Source organism: Cyprinus carpio, chromosome B6 (genome assembly GCF_018340385.1).
Source record: "Cyprinus carpio isolate SPL01 chromosome B6, ASM1834038v1, whole genome shotgun sequence".
Classification (NCBI taxonomy): Eukaryota; Metazoa; Chordata; class Actinopteri; order Cypriniformes; family Cyprinidae; genus Cyprinus; species Cyprinus carpio.
In genome coordinates, this window is record NC_056602.1 from 21,566,588 (window position 1) to 21,585,008 (window position 18,421).

An 18,421-nucleotide genomic window follows, 5' to 3' on the forward strand; every position below is an offset into this window, starting at 1 on the left:
TGATCCTGCAGTTTATTATGCCGACCTGTAACCTCACACTCCCACTCATGTTGGTGATAGACACACAAAAACTCACACCAAACACCCACTGATTCTTAGTTATGAAAAAGAAGGGGCACAGCTGTCAGCAGCATGTGTCACCTTAAAGAGTATAGGAAACGTTTAAATTAAAAGTGCACTTAATGGTGGGGTGCATCATTTTTTTCAGTGTTAAAAACACCATTTGTAGGTTGACTTTTCAAAGAGTTTAAAAATAGTGGCTGTTCTTTCAAAATTGCATATGTTCAGTAGCATGAGCTTGGACCAGGACTACATGTTTGGAAACAATACTAATTATGGCAATTCTGTTTCAATTACACATTCAGTATATAATGCAAACACACATATATAACGTATGAGGCCTGTAGAGAGCACATCAATACGTCTATGCTGGTTACAACCCTGTAAGTTTTTATACATAATTAATGCCATTTGTGCTTAAGAACGAGAATACACTGTATGATTTTAAATGTACTGATCAATGTCTATCAGCCACTGAAGTCTAATAGACTCACAATAGAACCTGTCTTGTTGAAGCATAACTGTTATGATCAGTGTTGCAGCATTGGTAAGAACAAGATTAATGCTGGAGAAATAGAAGGACAGGGAGACCAAGGGAGATTAATTGTACTGTAAAGGTTGGAAGACAGGGAAAGAGTGAGTGATGCAGATTAAGAGTGCTGCATCAGCTCCGGCTGGAATTGTATGAGGTTTTAAAGAGAAAGTGAGAGGCTGAGAAATTTCTGCTAGAATGGAACATATTCAGATTTAAATATGTAGTTGATCATCACCATCAACATACAGTTTAATCATGCAAACAATAAAAACAACAAAAAGACATGATTGTCCTTCGATAGTTGATTGTATTTTGTTTGTATGTTTATAATTTGTTGTGTGTAGATTTGGTGCTTGACCATCAGGAGGCAGCTCATGAACTGGATGACAGTGTGAGAATGAAGGTTCGAGAGGCACTTCTGAAGAAGCATCACCACCAGAGTGACAAGAAGAGGAACAACCTGCTGCCAATGGTCAAGTCCTTTACTGACTCAGGCAGGAGACAGAGTGAACCTCATCATATGGACAAGGCGGGTGAGCTAACTCCACATTTTACATGTGCATCATGAAGAAATAGTATTGGTTAAATTCAACTTAAGCCCTGTGGATATAAATAAATACTGTTGATTTTGATTTGATTTGTCAAAGGTGTGCTTACAGTAATACATTAACAATGTAAATCTATGGGGCGGGTCTGTTCTGATATCAAAGGAGAAATGCAAAGCTTTTTTTTCTTTTATGAATTATTTTGTAAACAGAATTTCCAAATTCCATCAGTAAAGTTATCTAAATCATTCTTCTGGTCATGCATTATTGACATAATTTCTTTGGATGGAGTGTTATGCTCCATATAGGGTTTTACAGATTACATCAGATCCTGAGGGGTATCCTTGAAGGTATAATATGAAAATTAACTGGTTTACTGGTTTTGCATGCTCATGGTTGCAAATAAAAAAGTGGATATAACTTGGCTGATAAGTGATTCTACCATATTAGTAACATACTACAGTAACACCTAATATTTAAGTTTTATGGTTAAACTTACAAATAAATTATTTAATTCTAATAAAATATATTGGATTATTAGTAATATAAATATACATACAACTTTATTTTGGTAGTACATGTGAGGTGGATATTGCAGGATGCTGTAGATATGTATCATATTTAATCATATCTCTCAGGTCCTGCTACTTCTCCCCAGCCTCCACCTACAAATTCAGATGTAAAGATCGGAGCAGCGGATAATGGTCAGATGGATCTCAGCAAGGTACTAGAACCACAACATCAAGAAGAACAGCACACGTTTGTCGAAATTAAACATTTATTTTACTCTAAAACTGACACAATATCACTAATGTTTGTGATGTGTACAGTAGGTAGCATATTTTCATAGATTATTATGTGGCTTCAAAATAAATTACAGCAAATAATTAAATACAAATAATAAATGTAGGCAAAGCTGTTAGACGCAATAAAAAAAAATGCAAAAATCTCTCCTACATCCAGTTTTCAGAGAAAACGGATGGATGTAATAAAATAGAGGAAAGATGGTACTGAGCAAGATAACTATTTAAACCAAACAGGTTCAATCAGTTTATTTCTGTTAATGTCCTGACCCCTGAGTGCTCACTGGAGGCAGGCAATGAATCAATTACCAAGAACTTCTAAATGCACTCACACAAACACTGCCATCTGGTGATCTTTAGAGGTACTGCAGCTTGTTTGTGAAATGTTATGCTAATGATCAGGAAACAGGAAATTAACTTTAATGAGCCAGATGTCAGCCCTTCCAGTGACAGTAAGGATGGCAGAGAGGCGGCCCCATTCACATTAAATACCTGCTGTTCCTCTTATCTATAACTGTCACCCTGACTGAAATGAACAGCTGGAGTTAGTGACTGCAATAACCACCAGTCGATTTCTACATGATTTTTTAATATAAATATTACAATTAAAATAAAGCTGAAAAAAAAACAACCTAATATTAGATGAAAAAACTCGAACTTGAAAAATGTAAATGAAAATGAGAAATGTTGCCTTGGCTACTTACTGAAAAATGTTTAAGTTTTAAAATAATAAAACCAAAACTTAAATAATAATAAACTAAAGCTAAATAATAATAATAATAAAAAACCTAATATAAATAAAATGACTAAGACACATAATAAAATTACTAAAACTTAAAAAATAAAATAGAAACTGTAAAAGACATATTCAAAATAGATATTTTGAATTATTTATTCAATTATTTATTAATTAATAAATAGAAATAATACAAAAGTTACACTGCTTTGACCATCTCTCTCTAGGTGGACACACATTTCATGAAGAAGATCCCCACTGGAGCAGAAGCTTCCAATGTGCTGGTTGGGGAGCTGGACTTTTTAGAGAGATCCATTGTTGCATTCGTTCGCCTGTCTCCTGCTGTGCTGCTTACAGGACTCACTGAAGTTCCCATTCCCACTAGGTACAAAGTGTTTGCTTTCAAAAACATAAATGGAGCTGATAACTCCACTGTAACAGAATGATCAAAATTGCTTTTTACTCTGTAGATTTGTGTTCATTTTGCTTGGTCCTGATGGAAAAGCCCAACAGTACCATGAGATCGGTCGCTCCATGGCCACCATCATGACCGATGAGGTCAATACATATTATTATCTGTTACTATGACACTGACATCTTCAACTCTTTACATTTCAGAAATACCATCTGTAGAATAAATTTAAATAAAAAATATTTTTAAATGCAGATTTCATTTTTTATTTTATTTAATATCATTTTATTCTTCCATTATTTAGATTTTCCATGATGTTGCATATAAGGCCAAGGACAGAAGTGATTTGTTGGCTGGTATAGATGAGTTTCTGGATCAAGTGACAGTTTTGCCTCCAGGGGAATGGGACCCTTCTATACGCATAGAACCTCCTAAAAGTGTCCCATCACAGGTATGGAAAAACAAACACTTTAAGTGATTAAAGTGATTGATTATATGTGGCAATTCTACTCCTTTCACGGAATAGGAGAAAAGAAAGATTCCAGGAGTGCCGAACGGACCAGCTGTTCCGGTTGAGGAAGAGCAGCATGGAGAACACCATGGACCAGAACTGGAGAGAACTGGAAGGTATGTGTTCAGGTTTTAACAACACAGTGCAAGACCAAATATCCTCACTAGAATATTAAAACCTGAAAACATTTACATTGCGGGGAGCCAACAACTGTCCCCATGAGGAAAATAGCCTAGTAAACATATTCAATAATGTCTTCAATATGACAACAACAACAACAACAAAAAAGGTTTGTGTGAGGGTTAGAGGTTTTAGGGGATAGAAATGTTATTAGCTCAGTATGAAGACATTTGAAATCAATGTAAATGTTGCTCTCTCTATGTTTCTTCACTCTCTGTAGGCTGTTTGGAGGACTGATTCTGGATGTGAAAAGAAAAGCTCCATTTTATTTGAGTGATTTTAAAGACGGTCTGAGTTTGCAGTGTGTAGCTTCTTTTCTGTTTCTGTATTGTGCCTGTATGTCTCCTGTTATCACCTTTGGAGGACTTCTGGGAGAGGCTACAGAAGGACGCATTGTAAGTACGCAAACACACACGGTTTTGTTTATGAGTGGTCTGTTAGGCAAAGTCACGTGACAAATATGTTTGTAATACAAAACAGCAGTCATGTGTATTTATATGTGTTCGTGTGTGTGTGTGTGTGTGTGTGTGTGTGTGTGTGTGTGTGTGTCAGAGTGCAATTGAGTCTCTTTTAGGAGCGTCTATGACTGGAGTAGCATACTCTCTGTTCGCTGGACAGCCACTAACTATACTGGGCAGCACTGGACCTGTTCTTGTGTTTGAAAAAATTCTCTTCAAGTTCTGCAAGTCAGTACAGACCAGACTAATCATTCACTTTCTCACCCAAAAAATGTCATTGGTTATGAAAATTATACATATGATAAATAGTTCTTAAATTGAATAATAAATACAAAGTTCTGTTATGAATCTCTAGATGGCGCAGGCCAATAAATTCTAACCCATTGGTTTCTTTTCTCATCAGCAGCCAATGAGCTTGCTGCTCAACATTCAAATACTTGGCTAGTGCTTGCTGTAGCAGTTGGAGCGCACTTCAGAAACCCTCCACCTACAGTACAGACCAAAAGTTTGGAAACATTACTATTTTTAATGTTTTTTGAAAGAAGTTTCTTCTGCTCATCAAGCCTGCATTTATTTGATCAAAAATACAGAAAAAAATCAGTAATATTGTGATATATTATTACAATTTAAAATAATTGTTTTTTAAATTTATTATACTTTAAATTATCATTTATTTCTGTGATGCAAAGCTGAATTTTTAGGATCATTATCACATGATCCTTTAGAAATCATTCTAATATGATGATTCATTATCAAAGTTGGAAACAGTTCTGCTGCTTAATATTTTTTCAGAACATGTGATACTTTTTTAGGATACTTTTATGAATAAACAGTAAAAAAAAAAAAAAAAAGAAGCTATGTTTTTAAAATATAAATATTTTGTAATAACAATATACACTACTGGTCAGTAATTTGGGGTCAGTAATTTTTTTTTTTCTTTATTTTTTTTTAAATAAAATCAATACTTTTATTCAGCAAGGATGTGTTAAATTGATAAAAAGTGATAGTAAAGAAAATATATTATTACAATATATATTATTAGAATTTCTTTTTTTATTTTGAATAAATGCAGTTCTTTTTAACCTTTTATTCATCAAATATATTAGACAGCAGAACTGTTTCCAACACTCATAAAAAATCAGAATATTAGAATGATTTCTAAATGATCATGTGATAGACTGGATGTTACATGTGACACTGAAGGCTGGAGTAATGATGCTGAAAATTCAGCTTTGCATCACAGGAATAAATTTATTTTTTTTAAAGTATATTCAAATCGAAAACTATTATTTTAAGTTGTAATAATATTTCACAATATTACTGTTTTTTTCTGAATTTTTGATCAAATAAATGCAGGCTTGATGAGCAGAAGAAACTTCTTTCAAAAACATTAAAAATGGTAATGTTTCCAAACTTTTGGTCTGTACTGTATGTGTTTAGAATATATCTTCTGTATCAATTTAGTATTCATTTACTGATTTAGCCTTATTCCTTATATTGAAAAAAGTGACATGACATGACATACAGCCAAGTATGGTGACCCATACTCAGAATTCGTGCTCTGCATTTAACCCATCCAAAGTGCACACACACAGCAGTGAACACACACACATTATTACATATATGATCAGAGCTTAACCCATTATACTGTCTCGCTCCTGTCCATTTCTGTCCCTGTAGAGACTACGATCTCTCGTACCTGTCCCTGCGCACTTGTATCGGTCTGTGGACAGCTTTCCTGTGTCTGATTCTTGTGGCAACGGATGCTAGTTCCTTGGTCTGTTACATCACACGTTTCACAGAGGAAGCGTTTGCTGCGCTTATATGTCTTATCTTCATTTACGAAGCACTAGAGAAACTTTTTCATCTTGGAGAACTGTACCCCATCAACAGACATGCCGATCTAGACAAACTAACACTGGCCTAGTAAGTATAAACTCATACACACACAGATGGCTATGCACCTGCTCATTGAATCGGAAGTCAATAAATAATAATCTTTCATCAGTTGTTTTTCCTAGATTTAAATTAGATAAAATGAAAAGCAAAGGACTTTTCTGAATAATTGTTGTTGTTTTTTTTTCAAAAAACATATTTTAACACATTGTATTTTGTGCCATCAGCTGTAGGTGTGCAGAGCCTGATAACCCCAGTTATAAAACACTTGAACTGTGGAATCAAAGGAATATAACATCCTCTGCAGTGCCATGGAGCAACCTCACCGTATCGGTACTTCAACCTCCCACATGCTCCCACAATCTTAGCAAACCACTGGAAATGGAAACATTGTTACATGGTCTAACCATAAAAGTGCAATTCTTTGTTTAGCTGGCTGATACAGAAACTTTATACTGACACCTACTGGCATGGCTGTATCATTCCACAAAAGCAAAAGTTTTTGGTCATTGATGCAACTGAAGAAATACCCTGTTAATGGGCAAATTTGTCACCTATTATTAATTTATTCTGAAGGTGGAGATGTAGCCAAGATAAATTGAGTCATGTGATCTTAGTATTCTGGTCAGTGTGATAAAACACGCTCACCAACTACTGATATGACTGGAGTCTTAATCTCATGTGAAGATGTGCAGATGATTTTGAATATAACCTGTATGTGTCAAAAATAGTATTAACTTCTTTCTATGTAATTCTTTTTGGGAAAAAGGGTGAAAAAAGTACTCCTCTAAACGTGATCTCGGTTTTAACTTCTCAACAACTTCACACTGTCATAAACACCAGTTTATGAAAAGACTGGTGTCAAGCAGTGAAAAGAACATCATAAGACACACACTGTACAGTCCCATTACTGCAGTGCGGCGTTATTTCACAGTGTAGTCTCACACAGATCGCATTTAGTGCTAATCCTATTTTCACAGCTGAGTCAGCGTCTCGGCTGCCAGTGCAGTTAAACACAAGCCAAACTCTGTGTGTGTGTGTGTGTGTGTGTGTGTGTGTGTGTGTGTGTGTTGTGAGTAGGAGTGTTTAGATCTCCAGGGGCAGTTTATTGGATCGGCGTGTGGACACCATGGTCCCTACACTCCTGATGTGCTCTTCTGGTCAGCCATCTTGTTTTTTGGAACCTTTTTCTTGTCTACCTTCCTGAAACAGTTCAAGACTAGCAAATACTTCCCAACACGGGTAAGGCTAAAATACCCATTCACAAACAAAGTTTGTATACACAGTGTCATTTTCTATACAATAAATACAAAGTGTGTATTTTTGTGTGTTTCTCTTATGTAGGTACGGTCAGTGATCAGTGATTTTGCTGTGTTCCTCACCATTGTTTTCATGGTCCTGACTGATTATTTAATTGGAGTTCCATCCCAAAAGCTACAAGTGCCCAGCAACTTCAAGGTAGGCATCATAAACGAATGCACATACAAACACACACACAGACACACACACACACACACACACACACACACACAATTACTTGTGTTTGTGTATTTAGATCTATATGCATAATATTTGATTAAATGCTTTCTAAGGCCTCTAAATCATTAATGTGATCAATTTTTTGCCAAAAAGTGGTATAGTAAAGTAGATTTCTTCTGCCCCCTTGTGGATTATCCATGCTCTGTCTTCAGGAAGTAGAAGGATTTTTAATATAATTTCTAAAATGTTGACCTTTGTGTTGTGATCAACATGTGCTTTTGCTTCTGTGCTGATGTTGGAGTATTTGCAATAATAACTTTATATTATTATTAGAAATAGTAGTCATAGTAGTAGTAGTAGTATTAATATTTCAGAATTAATATTTACTGGATTTAAGCAATGTGTGCATAACATTTTATATTTGAGTTGTATTTATTTAATTCATTGTTGAAATACATTTCATGATATGTTATTCCAAGCCAAAGTCATCCAATTATACAATTGTTAAACTAAATCAAATTAGCTAAAAAACTAAATATTATTTTGATAGTATATATCCTAAGAACTGATATTTACCTGTATTTACTTGTATTTTTTGTATGCAATATTCTTATATTATTGCAAACTTCTACCGTGACAAAAAATACAGTGAACAAATAAACTAAAATAGATACAAAAGCCAATCAGTTCATATTTCTTTAAAAAAAAGAGATTCATCTGTGTAAGTCAGTAAAGAGGAGACATTCTCATAAATGTTTTAAGCTTTCCAGTTCTTCTTAAAAGCTCTGCCTATGAATCATGTTCTTTCAAAGCTTACCTTACAATGACGAATCCTCTGCTTTAGTCTTTAAAGTTTTAGTGCTCACTCATAATCCACAACAGTCCTGTTTTTGTCCAATTTCTTTGTGTCTTGTTTCTAAGCACATTTTCTCAAACGATTCATTTAAAATGGCACCCCTGCAGTGACAGATTAGATGATTAGGCAATGCTGAGTCTTGGAATTGAGTTCATACCCCAGGCTAATCTGGATACACGCATTGTGTGCAGACAGTGATCTATGAACAATTGAGCTGGACTAATATTTAATCCATAGTTAACAATAATGTCTCAATTTAGACTGAATTCTCATGAGCGTTGCATCATTCTCAATTATTCACCTGTAGGGAAATACTCAAATCTTTGTCAGCCTGGCAAATGCTGAAATTCACAGTTTACATAAGCATAATAAATCACAATTGTTCACTACACTGTAAAAAAAATACAGATCTACATTGTTCAAAAGGTTTATAGTACATTTATTGAGCAATGATGCATTCAGTTGGTGCTTTCTGATGCTCAAAAAAAATGCTTTCTGATCATCAAAGAATATAGAAATGTTAATAATAAGAATAAATGAAGAAGAAGAAGAAGAAATGTTTCTTGAGCACCAAATGAGCATATTAGAATGATTTCTGAAAGATCATGTGACACTGAAGACTGGAGTAATGATGCTAAATATTCAGCTTTGGTTTCAAAGGAATAAATTAGATTTTTTTTACAAAAATAATTAGTAATACTATTTTATGGATATGATTATCATGCTGTTTTGAGGGGTTTGGCCCTTTTTTTGACTTGTTGACTGGTTGTGTATTACAGCCCACGCGTGATGACCGTGGTTGGCTCATTAACCCTATCGGGCGAAACCCATGGTGGACTGTGCTGGCTGCCTTAATACCAGCTCTTCTCTGCACCATCCTCATCTTCATGGACCAGCAGATCACCGCTGTCATAATTAACCGCAAGGAACATAAACTTCTAGTATGTTTATTTTCTAAATTAGCCTTTACAGATGATGTGGGTGTGTGCACGGATCATATGTAAGTGTGTGCCCTATTTCTTCTACACAGAAAGGCTGCGGGTATCATTTGGATCTTCTGATGGTTGGAGTGATGCTGGCTGTATGTTCCATAATGGGGTTACCCTGGTTTGTTGCAGCAACCGTCCTGTCAATTACCCATGTCAACAGCCTGAAGCTAGAGTCTGAAAGCTCCGCCCCTGGAGAGCAACCTCGTTTTCTGGGTATTAAAGAGCAGAGGCTGACTGGTCTGGTCATTTTTCTACTCATGGGCTTATCTGTGTTTATGACTGGAGCATTACAGGTAATTACAAAAATTCTGTGGTTGTCATATAATATGTACAGTGTGGCCATCTTAAAGGGATAGTCCACCCAAAAATGAAAATTGTGTCATCATTTACTCCCCCTCCTGTCCTGACAAACCTGTATGACTAACTTTTTCTGTGGAACACAAAAGAAGATTTTGAAGAATGTTGGTACTGACTTTCATAGTATTTTTTGTCCATACTAAAGAAGTCAATAGGACCTGAAGCTGTTTGGTTACTAACATTATTTAAAATGCCTATGTATGTGTTCCACAAAAGAAAGAAAACGATACATGTTTGGAATTTTTTTTTTTTGGGGGGTGGGGTGGGGTGGACTATCCCTTTAAATCAAACACTCTTAAAGGGGTCATCAGATGCCCATTTTCCACAAGTTCCACAATATGCTTCTTTAGGGTCATAATGAAAAGTCTATAACATACTTTGGTTAAAACATTTTAATGGTAGTGTAAAACAACACCCATTTTACCTTGCCAAAAGCAGCTCTGCATACAGCAACCTGTTTAAGTGCATGTTTCTTTAAATGCTAATGATTTCTGCTGACTCCGCCCCTCTTTTTGTTGGGTGACGAGCCATTCTCATGAGACTGTTTACTTTAGCCGCGGAACTTTGTAACTAGCACATTATTAGGAAAGGTGATTTGCAAAGATTCATACAAGAACTTTATAATCACCTCTTCTGTAGGTGAAGCTGGATCACAAATGATTTGCTTGAACATAAATGCATTTAGGTAGATTGGGGGCACATTCCCTTCAAAAACAAAAGTAATCCACTGTGTCTTCAGCGGTTCAGATGTCGGGAGAAAATGCCAACTGCTATGTTCATTATTACATCGAACAACAAAACACTTCAATTGCTTAGAGACTTTCTTGTCTACCCCTGCTTCGGCGGACTGTTGACAGCTCACTCGGGGCGGGTCTAAGGTAAAACACAAGTGTCAATCAACAATCATGGAAGGGGCTGGGTATGTGTGACATCACAGAGCCAAGAAGCTGAGAACTGCTTGATTTAAGAAAGGGGATATTATTTGTAGGGATTAAAAATGTATTTATTTTTTAATTATAGGGTGGATGTGTATAAACACTGCCAACATACATTTATGTTCAAACACATGTTAAAGTGCATCCGATGACCCCTTAAAAAATATCTGAATGTCACTAGCTATGTTTCCATCCACCTATTTTTATGCACATTTTGGAATATTGCATTAAAAATTCTGGAAGGAAATGCCAAGATGCGTATAAATTCTAAAAATGTGCATAAAAAACTTATGCACACAATTGAATAGGATAAACGTTTTATCTGATAAGAAAAATGCACACAAACTACAATGGAAACACATTTACCGATTAAATTTCACCATGTGCATAAAAAAAGCCATGTTACTTTACACACTGGGATGGAATAACTTGTCTAACCAGTGGACCGATCTTGTTGCATACCATCTGAAATGTTTTGGTCATTCTGAAGTGCCTGAGCAAAGTCTGCAAATGTCTTACATGACTGCGTTCCCAAACAGCAGGCATCCACCTCCAGTTATTGTGTTTCTTCTGCTTGCTCTGAGGTGAAAGTAATTTATCATATATGAAAATGATTATATTCAGTGGCTTATCCTACTTTCTTAGTGATATTTAGTGCCAGTTTATCAGGAAGTGTCGATTTTGTTCTCTTTGACACAATGGATGGAAATTGTGCTTTATTCGCAAATGTTTTATGCAAAATGCAATTCATGCAATAAGTTAATTTCGCATCTTTGGATGGAAACATAGCTACTGTTTTAGATAACAAAATGTCTTAATGTCCTGCCTTTTGTTCCACAGTTCATTCCCATGCCAGTTCTCTATGGTGTTTTTCTTTATATGGGCGTCTCATCTCTGAAAGGCATTCAGGTAGAGACATTCATCTGAACTAAACATACATGTGCATACCGACACATCAGTCACTTGTAATCTTTCTCTGTCCCGTCTTTTGCAGTTCTTTGACCGTGTGAAGTTGTTTGGCATGCCAGCGAAGCACCAACCAGATTTTATTTATCTACGTCATGTTCCTCTGAGGAAGGTTCACCTGTTCACTCTGACCCAACTCACCTGCCTTGTGCTGCTCTGGGTCATCAAAACGTCCCCTGCCGCAATCGTCTTCCCTATGATGGTACATTCATGATTCATATACTAGACTGTAGATATGCTAGTATTTTACAATGTCATTTTGCTAACTTACATTTTGAATGCATGCACTGTGAAGTATAGCATTACTATTTTTTATAATTTTGATTTAGAAATAAGGTATACACTACATTTTATCAGATCATGCAATCCATGGGAATAAAACCCATGACCTTTGTGTAGCAAGTGCTTGAATCATATAGGATATTAGTAGAAAAAGTGTTTATCTCCTGCAGGTGCTGGCATTAGTGTTCATCCGTAAGCTGCTGGACTTCTGTTTTTCCAAACGGGAGCTTAGTTATCTTGATGATCTGATGCCTGAGAATAAGAAGAAAAAGCTGGATGATGATTCCAAAAATGCAGAGGTTTGTGATCTATATGCAGAGTTTAGTAAAGCAAAGGGTATCCCAACAATCAATGTTGTTGCATCTATGCAAGTAAAAGGCCTTACACGGATATTATAGAAACACTGCTTTCTATACTGTGCAATATGTGTAATGTGCATAGTTTGTACATGGTCTTTATGGGAAGAAAACTACAAAGCTACATTTCCAAAATTATTCTGTATACAACACAATATTGTACCCCACAATGCAATGTGCTCAACATTCCATGTCATGCATAACAAATGAACCAAAAGTAGTTTTAGCCAGTTTTTCCTTCTTGACTCATTTTGAGATACATTTTTTATTTGGATTAACAATGCAACATAAAAAAATTAAGTATAAACAAATTAAAAATGAGATCACACAAATAAAAACAAATCACAAATAAAAACATTTTTTGATTTTTTTTATATTGAATTTTTATGATGTTATTTAATTTTTAGTATTTTATTTATTATTATTTGTTTCTTTTCTAATAACTGGATAGCAGCCAACAACTAAAAATGCAACAAAATGAAGTCAAGTGACAACAGTGTATTTGTATTTTCTTTAAAAAGAAAGAAAGAAACTAACACTATAACTTATTTAATCTTTTTGTATTCTATTTGTTTTCTTTTTTTATTTATTATACAATTAATCTTTTTGTATTATATCTATTTGTTTTCTTTTTTATTTATTATACAATTAACAAAAGCAAAAAATTCCTCTAACACTAGCTTGCTCTATTCTTTTCCTATTGTATCTTTTTATTATATGATTTAAAAAACCTTGCTACATGTACCTCATGAAGCTAACTGAGACTTGGTATAGCACTTGCATATCATTGCACTTTTGTAGATTTTGATTGCTTGATTGCTTTGGATAAAAGCATCTGCTAAATGACTAAATGTAAATGTAAAGTTCCACCCTGAACAAACTTAACCCAACCTTTCAAACAAATCAGGCTAGTTTTGCATGTAAACTGAAATTAGTACATCAACCTAATTTTGCAATTTAGTTTGTCACATGTAATACATAAACATAGTGATGGAGGGTGTATGTGTTTATATGAGTAGCAGGAATCACAGGAGATGCTGGTTGATGACTCTGAGAAATTTCAAGACAAAGACACATTGCAGATCCCAATGGAGAGCAAACCTCTACACTCACCTCGAACCCCAGACCCCAGGTACCACACTGCCGCAGACCTCCACATCAGAAGCTCTATGATGTTATGCAAACCCTGGAACCCTGTCCAGTGGTGTTCAAAATAAGCTTAGACCCCACAATGTCCACTGTGTATCTGACTGTGTGTACTTACTAACACTCACCTTTCCGTCTCTCCCCTTCTCCTGCCTTGACCCTTCCTCTCCTCAACTGTGTCCACCTGTTGTCCAGGACTGATCCCTCTGATATTAACATATCTGATGAAATGTCTAAAACTACTGTGTGGAAATCCCTCAATTCCAATCACAAGGACACACAACGCTCACACACATATAAAAAGGCAAGGACCCTCGCTCTTTCCATCCTTTAATGGTTAGTTATTGTTCCACTTCCCCCGAATTTCCTTTCATACCCACGTGTGTACTACTTTTCTTGATTGTAGATGGGTTTGTTTCTTCATCAGGACAGATTTGGAGAAATTTAGCATTACATCACCAGTGAATCCTCTGCAGTGGATGGGTGCCGCCAGAATGAGAGTTCAAACATCTGATAAAAACATCACAATAGTCTACAAGTAATCCAAACAACTCCATAATCCATAATAATGCTTCTTCCAGTAAAAAAAAAAAAATCAATTCCCTATTGTTGTCTCACATCAAAATTTACTGACATATATATTTACAAATGTTTTGGACTGTTTTTTACTTGTAAGTAGTGCTTGCCTGGGCAGATTTCTCTCCTGATTCAGATAAGACTTTTTCACAAGAGAAGCTATTCATTGATTTCAGCTCCACCTTCAATACTGTGATCCCATCCAAGCTGATCTCCAAGCTCTGTGATCTTGGCATCAGCCCCTCCCTCTGTAACTGGACCCTGGACTTTCTCACCAACAGACCACCGTCTGTTAGGATCAGTAACCACACCTCCTCCATCCTCACTTTAAAAACTGGGGTACCACAGGGCTGTGTGCTGAGTCCAGTCCTCTAATCCCTTTTCACCCACGACTGTATACCTGTGCATGGCTCTAACTCCATAATCAAGTTTGCAGATGACACCACGGTGGTAGGCCTGATCAGCGACAATGATGAGACAGCCTACAGGGAAGAGGTTCAACACACAGCAATGTGGTGTGCCAACAATAACCTTGCACTCAACACCCAAAAGACCAAAGAGCTGATTGTAGACCACCGGCGGACTAAGAAGGACCACACTCCCATCCACATTGATGGGGCTGAAGTGGAGCGCGTGGCTAGCTTCAAGTTCCTTGGTGTCCATCTCTCTTAGGATCTTTCCTGGAGCCTCAATACCTCCATACTGATTAAAAAAGGCACAACAGTGCCTTTACTTCCTTAGAAAACTAAGAGAAGCTCACCTGTCCCCCAACATCCTGCTGAACTTTTACCACTGCACTATTGAAAGCAGTCTCACAAACTGCATCACAGTGTGATATGGCAACTGCACTGTTTTGGACCAGAAAGCCCTCCAGCGGGTGTTGAAAACTGCCCAATACATCACTGGTGTCGGGCTACCCTCCATCAAAGACATCTACCACAAACGCTGCCTAAGGAGAGTGAGAAGCATCATCAAAGACTCCTCTCACCCCAGTCACAGACTGTTCACTCCTCTCCCATCAGGGAGACGTTATAGGAGTCTCCACTGTCGCACCAGCAGACTCAGGAACAGTTTCTTTCCCTCAGCGGTCAGCCTACTGAACTCCAATCTCAGGCACTGAACATTACATCCTGGATGGACCACCTTATGCTTAAAAAAAAAAGTGAACTGAACAATAACCTGTTTGCAATCCTCACTCACAGTGTTCTTATTATTCCCTCTGTTTTGCACATTTCTGATTTTTTTGCACATTTCCTTGCACATTTCTACCTCCATATACCACTCCCAATGTTATGGTCATTGGCCATATATAACTTATGCTATTTACGTACCTCACCGTATAATGCACCTTCTTTTTATACTCACTGTACAATGCATCTTCTGTTTATATTTTCTTTGCACCGTGTTGTATGTACAGTCATTTGCATTGAGCTGGTCTCTGCCCTCCTACTTCATAACTTGCACTATATGTCATAAAGCTTAATGTATATACACACATTCTATATTTATTTTATATACGCTGTTATTTGCAATTCTGGTTAGATGCTAACTGCATTTCATTGGCTCTCTACTTATACTTTGCACAGTGACAATAAAGTTGAATCTAATCTAATCTAATCTAATCTAATTATGGGTAAAGGATATTTTAACCTGAAGCAATGGTTTAGTGTTAAAAACATTTAAATCATAAATTTGTTTATTACAAACACACAGATTTATGCTTCACAAGACGTTAAGTAAAGAACTGGAGTTTATTTGGTGTGGATTGTGTGAACTGTGGACTACTTGTAGATTATTGTGATGTTTTTATCAGCTGTTTGAACTCTCAATCTGACGGCACCCATTCACTGCAGATCCTTTAGTAAGAAAGTGAAGCAATGCAAAATTTCTCAGTTTCTATTCTGATGAAGAAACAAACTCATCTACATCTTGGATGGCCTGAGGGTGAGTAATTTTTCAGCAAATGTTCATTTTTGGGTGAATTATTCCATAAAGTTTTAATTATTAGTTTACAAACTGGGTTTTAAAAAGTTTTGATTTTACCTTCTTTTTATCTGTGCATTTTTTCTCTCCTCGCAGGAGGTTCCGTGAAGTAACCCCGCAGAAAGAAGAAATTACGTTCTTAGCGTCGGTTGTTTGAAATCCGGCTGATTTACAGAAGCAGCCATGTGCTAAAAACACACAGATATTAGTTCACTCGTTTCCACTGTTTCTCACACACGTGTTTCTGTATAGCTGTGTGAGATATATTGGTGGTGTGTCAGTGTGTGTGTGAATATGTGCAACATATTCTCCTACCAAATCCAGGTTATTTTTAATGTTTAGTTGAGTTTTAGCAGACATAGGCGTCTCTGTGCTGTGCTGTAGTGTACATGTATTTTTCTGGTAATTGTCTCATTTATAGAAAAATACAGTTGTTTAAATGTTCTCATTTTAACTATATACTTGCTGTAGATATTACTGTAAATGTGTGGTTTGTTCATCGTCAAAAATCCATGATAAGTACGCGTGTTTAAGCCAAATGGCCGGTCAAAATAATGACCTCAGTTTGATATATTTTTGTGCCAGTATAAATAGCCATCGCTTATATTAGACCAACATGGCCATGAACCAAATCGGTCCTTATCCAGTAGACGGACTTGTCTATTTTTATTGCTTGTGTTGTAGTTGAAACTTGTTAATATTGAGCAATAAAAGGCTTCTATATGGTTAGGTCACCAGGGACACTGATGAAGAAGTATGAACTCTGTTGTGATTGTTTTTACCACCATTTTAAAGTCACCCCTCCCCTGCTTGTAAAAACAGATTGATCGAAATCTCCATTTAGATGCACCATCCAAATTTAAGGCACAAGGTTTGAGGGTAAACTGGACTGTTCAGGTTTTCATTTGAATATGCTTTCCAGTCATAAGTCCCAGTAATAAGCCATCTCCTCTAGACTACCTCCCCACACCTTTAAAACTCAGAGCCACAGTAGTTTCTGCACTGAAAGAGGTAAAAATATGGTTGTGTTTTTAACCTCAGTGAAATAACACTTTATTTACAGTTGCACTTTGTGTAGATATATATACTCATATATGATTTTATATTTTGAAGGGAATTATTATATAGAGTATAACTGTGATACAATTATTTTAAGTAAGGCATTTTCTTTTTTATATAAATGTATTTTAATAAAATGAGTTGAGCAGATACAGTAAGACACTGGCTGTTAATATGAATGGGTTTCTTACAGGACCAGATGTCTGTAAGTTGTAATTTCACTTTATTAAACTGCCTTCAGATTATAGGAGAATGTCAATATTTAATTTGGAATGTCGACTCAGCTATGGAACGTTGAGGAATGAGGAATTTTCCCAGCATGACATTAAGCTACTAGATGATCTATATTGTCCCCTCCATGGCTTTCTTGTTTACGGAAATGTTGTCATTGACTTGATTGTACATGTTATCTTAATGCTGGGATGTGCCCAAAGAGAATGTCTGTTTCACTCTTAATAAATTTGAGATTTTCTGAATGAGATGAACCTGCTAAGAGTTGTGCATGTGTTCTTTTGTTTCGCAACAAATGGTCATGTGTGTTTTCTTTTTTTAATTTGCGGGGTAAAAATATGCTTTGCTATTTATTTTATTCACTTACAATTCTTTACTAAATCATAATGAAATCTGAAAATTGGTCATGCTTAGAATTTTGCTTAGAAACTGACAACAGGTCAAAATATAGGTATTTTTGGATAAAAATGAATGTGTAATACATACTAGATCATTAAATTCTGTAATATTCTTTTAATTATAGTCACTGAGTCAATTACTGTATATTCCAACCACAGCATGAGCATGTACTATACAATGTAATATGTAATATACAATTCAATGTCCAATATCACATTGATTTTCTGCTCATGCTGATACACCCCAGTAATGTCATTCACTTCACTTTCAATGCATTTATATTTTAGTATATTCATCTTCACCATAATATAACCTGAATTTTCTCACCCAATATATTTTAGAAATATATTTAAGATCACATATGATATTTTGATTCATTCTCTATTAACCAAACACTTACCAAATGAAGAAATGGAAATGTGTGCATAAAGGTTAAAGGTGCTGTATGTAGGATTGAGACCGAGTGGTTGAACTAGGTATTGCAGTCAAAATTCAAAATTTTGGAGAGGGATTTTTTTCACCCGGCCCCTCCTCCTCAGACTTGAGGCACACGCAGGTTGCCAGATTGACGATACCAACAGGAACGAGCGCACTTGATGATGAATGAAATTAAATAAGCTGTTTTCTGCCAACTGGCAACCCGGTTGGGTGAAAATATTTCAACAGTTTGA

General features: G+C 36.0%; 1 protein-coding gene across 1 annotated transcript in view; it reads left to right on the top strand.

Annotated features, from left to right (window-relative positions):
• The window catches only part of LOC109091052 (electroneutral sodium bicarbonate exchanger 1-like), a 27,105-nt gene extending 9,495 nt beyond the window's left edge, over positions 1–17,610 (top strand). Inside the window, exons 6-25 of the mRNA XM_042726235.1 lie at positions 940–1,128; positions 1,779–1,864; positions 2,907–3,064; positions 3,150–3,237; positions 3,396–3,542; positions 3,618–3,718; positions 4,003–4,177; positions 4,335–4,468; positions 5,921–6,166; positions 6,364–6,469; positions 7,217–7,378; positions 7,481–7,594; positions 9,251–9,412; positions 9,502–9,753; positions 11,593–11,661; positions 11,747–11,920; positions 12,171–12,299; positions 13,376–13,488; positions 13,698–13,838; positions 16,158–17,610. Of these exons, the coding sequence (XP_042582169.1) occupies positions 940–1,128; positions 1,779–1,864; positions 2,907–3,064; positions 3,150–3,237; positions 3,396–3,542; positions 3,618–3,718; positions 4,003–4,177; positions 4,335–4,468; positions 5,921–6,166; positions 6,364–6,469; positions 7,217–7,378; positions 7,481–7,594; positions 9,251–9,412; positions 9,502–9,753; positions 11,593–11,661; positions 11,747–11,920; positions 12,171–12,299; positions 13,376–13,488; positions 13,698–13,836 (2,744 nt within the window). The 3' untranslated portion in view covers positions 13,837–13,838; positions 16,158–17,610. The remainder of the gene's footprint in view (positions 1–939; positions 1,129–1,778; positions 1,865–2,906; positions 3,065–3,149; positions 3,238–3,395; positions 3,543–3,617; positions 3,719–4,002; positions 4,178–4,334; positions 4,469–5,920; positions 6,167–6,363; positions 6,470–7,216; positions 7,379–7,480; positions 7,595–9,250; positions 9,413–9,501; positions 9,754–11,592; positions 11,662–11,746; positions 11,921–12,170; positions 12,300–13,375; positions 13,489–13,697; positions 13,839–16,157) is intronic.
• Positions 17,611–18,421: the final 811 nt, after the last annotated feature.